Source organism: Oncorhynchus tshawytscha, linkage group LG04 (genome assembly GCF_018296145.1).
Source record: "Oncorhynchus tshawytscha isolate Ot180627B linkage group LG04, Otsh_v2.0, whole genome shotgun sequence".
Classification (NCBI taxonomy): Eukaryota; Metazoa; Chordata; class Actinopteri; order Salmoniformes; family Salmonidae; genus Oncorhynchus; species Oncorhynchus tshawytscha.
In genome coordinates this window covers 10,318,475-10,323,349 of record NC_056432.1, presented here as the reverse complement: position 1 = coordinate 10,323,349, position 4,875 = coordinate 10,318,475, and the positions used below count along the sequence as shown (strand labels likewise).

The window sequence follows — 4,875 nt, the reverse complement described above, 5'->3', positions numbered from 1 at the left end:
TGTTGCACCCTCCCTTTGTCCTTTTTGAATGATTTATTATTCTGTGTATCTATTGAACAACATCTCCAAATGGATTTAATTCCAAGCAAGTCTACATTATGACCCTCTGATCATCAACACCAATATTGGATCCCAAATAGAATCATTAGATCCCAAAAAGATTAGAATGTTTCTAATAGGATTTTCACATATGATTAAAAGACAGTATATAAATAACATTTTCCATTTTCTGTGCCACTTTGAGGCCAAGTTAAGATTTTATTTTTTGTCAGAAACTTTTGCAACTATAACAAAACTATAAACAAATGTTCCCCAAGCTTTATATTCAGACATGCACTCGAGACTTATTTGTACAAAAAAAAACCATAGTTGCTGCACACTATTTAAACAGGTTTGTGAGCTGTATTAAAGTAAATGACAATTGGTTGTGAACAGACTTATGTCTATTATGAGCATTTGCAGCAATTAAATTGACAGTGTGGATCCATAGACATTTTTTCCTTCTTCTACAATTGCCTCACGAGCATCATAACCCCAAACTTATTTTTTTGTTGTGCATTTTTCTTCTGTATATGGTTTCACAATCTACCATAGGGGTGAGATTTCAGGTGCTCCTTAAGTTGTGGTATGGTGGACAGCGCCATGCCACACACGTGACAGCAGAGAGGTAGTTTCAACAACTCATTTGTCCCTTCTTTTACTGTGACCTTCCCATCCTTTTCCAGCATCTGGATGACTTCTTGAGATTCTATGAAATAGTCGGTTGTGAATGAATTCCAGTGTTTCTTGTTCTTTAAACAAGGGGAGTCAAAGTCCTGGCTGATCACGTGTAGATGGACATGGCTCATACTGGGGATGGCGTGGTAGCCCTGGCGGAAGTGTAACAAGCCAGCATCGGGGCACTGCTGTTGTACAATCCTGTCTGCTACCTGGTTCATGTGCCTCAACAGATCACAGTGCCCCCTGTGCAGTGTCTTCAGACTGGGGATGGACTCCCAGGGCAGGACCAGCCAGTGGTAGTGAGCCTTGGGGTACTTGTCCATGATAACAACTACTCTGTCATCCTTGTAGACCTGCATTTTGGGGTCTTGCATTGAGGCTTTCAATCCTTGGCTCCAATATCCTAAAGTTTCTGTTTTCTCTGTTGTTTGAGGTTCAGGCCGTGTGTTAGTGGAGGTGGACCCTCCATGCTTGCACTGAGTGGAGTCCTCTGTTTTCCTTGGTACTTTATGCCCGGGGGGCTCTCTGTGAAACTCCCGCTCCTCTGAGGCAGGCCCACAGGGCCTCTTGGTGCTCACACTGGACTGAGAGTTGGATGGATCCTCTTTGAAGCACACAGTATAAGGGTACAGCTCATTGACCATGTGCAGCTGCTGGCCAGATCTCATCTCCACTTGGTTGCCTTTGCCCACCACCTCAGAGTCCACACTAGTGGGGTTGAAACCCAGTTGTTTTACACTGATATACCCTTTGTTGCAGTCAGCCTTGAGCTCAACTTGCTCCCTGGAACATTTTTTGTCTTTTATCGTTGTTTCTGGACTCCGACCCAAGACAACTGTCTGTAGGTGAGGTAGATGAATCGGTTTATGCCTTCCATTTTTGCTGATCAGCAAACAAATAGACATGATCCTCTTCCTACGAATTACGATTTTCTTTAGTACAACAACAACTGCTTTCCTCTCTTCAGCCAATGCAAGGTGCGTCAGCGTCGCTAGTGTTTTGCGCCTGGTTTTGTTTCGAGCACGCACAAAGATGACGACTTCCTCTCTGGCAAGCACAAGCGGAGAGGAAGAGGCGAAGCGAGAGAGAGAGAGAACGACCCAAAATCTGTCTTTTCCAGCAGTGTGTCGAATTTGGTTAACAAAACATGGAATGGCTTATTTACTACATGTGGCGTAGTTTATCGAATAGAAGTGTCGTAATGCTTAGGTTGTTACGACTGTACTGAAATAAGTCGGACACGTGACATTTCGGCAACTTTGAGAAAAGGCATTTTTAATGTCGGAGCCTGGTCGTTACTAGTTACCACAGCCACAAAGTCATACGCCCCCCCACCTATTTCTACAGTGTATCTTCTTAAAATGTGATTTTAAATTTAACTAAAAATGTGCTTTTCGGGTTGGTTTTCATCATATATATATATATATATATATATATATATATATATATATGCCATTCAGACTTTGTGGGAACCGTTGTGTCTGTTGTTCACACGCGTATCTGCTCTCTCATTGGCTAGAGTGGTCTTGCCTCCTCCCGACTGCCTTCCATTTTTTAAGACATTTTCATTGTACCATATCTGGACAATATGTGGTAATGCTACTGCTGTTTTATTGTTCGTTTAATGACATTTAAATAGTTTATTTTTCAACATGACCATGGACCTAACTTTTCTGGGGACAGGGTCGGCATATCCTTCCCCCCATCGTGGCGCTTCTGCCCTCGTACTCAGAACAGAAGGGGAGTGTTGGCTGTTTGACTGCGGAGAAGGGACGCAAACTCAACTGATGAAGAGTCAATTGAAGGCTAGTGAGTAGTTCATTTTTCTTTAGTCGTTGCTAGCTAGTTAGCATTAGCAATGTCAAACGTGTTGTTCTGGCCATATAATTCACGGTTTATTCCATGTATAACTGTTTACAGAATTATTTAAAAAAAACACTAGATCGCCAACTTATTTTTCACTATTAAGAAAAACATTATTTGCTACTTTCCCACCCTCTTTGCTATCACGTCATTGATGAACGGTTACAAACTTTACAGCCTGTAACCTTTGACGATGACAGAGTTAGAAATGCATGTATGTTTTGATAGTGGTCTCAACAACAACACTGCCTTAATTAAATGAGGATGTGTTCAGATTGATCAACTCGTATTTATTTACGTTTTTCTTACAGGCCGAATCACCAAAGTGTTCATCTCTCACCTGCATGGTGATCACCTCTTTGGTCTACCAGGGCTACTGTGCACTGTGAGCCTAAACCTCAACCCCTGTCCCACCCAGCCTCCAACATGTGTGGATATCTATGGTCCCCAGGGTCTCAGGCAGTTCCTGAGGGTGGCATTAGAGCTCACCAGCTCCCAGCTTCTCTTCCCCTATTCAGTACATGAGCTAGAGCCCACCACTGACCAGTGTCCTACAGAGGGTCAGCTAAGCCCTGACGTCACAGCAGATTCTGGGCGTCTCCATCCCCAAGAACGCGCCGGCCGAACAATTCCCCTGGATGTCAACAGTGACTGCTATGTTATACTGGAGGAGAAGCGTTTTGTTGTGAAGGCGTTCCGTTTGTTCCATCGGGTACCCTCCTTTGGGTTCTCTGTTCAAGAACATGATTGGCCAGGGCGTTTGAACACAGAACTACTGAAGGATCTTGGTAATCACAATATATACCTGGCATAATAATCTATATGTTTATCTCTGGGATTTGTCTTGATTATTCCATTTGTTTTATATAGGCAAGCCATTGTTATGTCATTAAACAAAAGCTATCTTTTGACATACTGAATTGAGAGTACTCCATTTTAAAATAACTTCCATTTCTAACTTTGGTTTTTGCAGGTGCGTGAGAATAATTCGAGGCCATCTAAAATGAAAAACTTGCACACTGCTCTTGCCAGTGTGTGAAGGCTGAGAGGCAGATAAAACGTAAGCTTAATGAACTAAAGTGATATTGGCAATATTTGATTTTTTTTAACCTTTATTTAACTAGGCAAGTCAGTTAATAACAACAAATTCTTATTTTCAATGACAGCCTAGGAACAGTGGGTTAACTGCCTGTTCAGGGGCAGAATGACAGATTTGTACCTTGTCAGCTCAGGGGTTTGAACTTGCAACCTTTCAGTTACTAGTCCACCACTCTAACCACTAGGCTACCCTGCCACCCACGCAATAGCAGTGTGCAAGTTTCTATTTTAAGGTCATTCAATTTTGAAATAAATGATAAACCTTTTGTCCATCTCTCAGGTTTGAAGCCTGGACCACTCTATGGGCGACTGAAAGCTGGCGAGTCAGTGACATTGGAAAATGGACAAGTGGTGAAGCCCAGTGAGGTGCTGGAGGAAGCCATTCCGGGGAGAAAAGTTTGTGTTTTAGGGGATTGCAGCTCGTTATTGGGGGAGGGACCCCTGAGGGCCTGTCACAGAGCTGACATCCTGGTGCATGAGGCCACCCTGTCAGATGAGCATCGGGAGAAGGCAGTGGACCATGGGCACAGCACACCTAGTATGGCAGCTGCAGTGGCACAGGCCTGTTGTGCACGTATGCTGGTGCTCTACCATTTCAGTCAGAGGTATAAACCGGCCGCCCAGCACAAAGAGGGTGATGAGGATGATGTCTTGGAGCTCAGGAGACAAGCTGAGGAGGCTTTGCAGGGCACAGGCATAGAGGTGACCCTGGCGGAGGACTTTCTCACGATACCCATACCCCTCATAAGGCTTCACTGAGGCCTTACACTTTGTAGTTATGATAAATACTGTAAACAAAAGCCAGAGTGAGCAGGTTGTGAATTAAGCATTGAATGAATGACTTGGTGTCTGGGAAATATTTAGTAAATTGTCTGAATAAAAAAAGTATTGACTCTTTCTCCTTATTTTACTCGGTGATAGGGTTCAAGGCAATCTCCATTTTGAAATTGTCCATTTTCTTCTTTGTGATTGGCAGATAACTCCCGATGACCAGGTTGGACATGACTCCAACATGGTCATCTGGAGGGCTCGGCCAATACATTTGGAAGTCCCACCCAGTTCACTACATTAAAACGGTGTAAACTCTCAATGGCGCAGTCCATGCCGAAATGGTATTTTGGCCGCTAGAGGCCTCTATCACTGGTTCACACAATAGAATTGCACGTATTCAATTTTACCAGATTATTGAAATCA

The 4,875-nt window shown here is 43.3% G+C and overlaps 2 protein-coding genes across 2 annotated transcripts; one reads left to right on the top strand and one right to left on the bottom strand.

The window, feature by feature from the left end:
• Nucleotides 1–213: 213 nt before the first annotated feature.
• On the bottom strand, nt 214–1,949 carry aptx (aprataxin). The gene has a single exon (XM_024417227.2). It carries the CDS (start codon nt 1,623–1,625, stop codon nt 579–581), a length of 1,047 nt encoding a protein of 348 aa, XP_024272995.1. The 5' UTR covers nt 1,626–1,949; the 3' UTR covers nt 214–578.
• A 261-nt stretch (nt 1,950–2,210) lies between these two features.
• On the top strand, nt 2,211–4,578 carry elac1 (elaC ribonuclease Z 1). The gene is made up of 3 exons (XM_024419451.2): nt 2,211–2,529; nt 2,895–3,371; nt 3,962–4,578. The coding sequence occupies exons 1-3, from the start codon at nt 2,373–2,375 to the stop codon at nt 4,438–4,440; spliced, it is 1,113 nt and encodes a 370-aa protein (XP_024275219.1). The 5' UTR covers nt 2,211–2,372; the 3' UTR covers nt 4,441–4,578.
• The last annotated feature ends 297 nt before the right edge of the window (nt 4,579–4,875 follow it).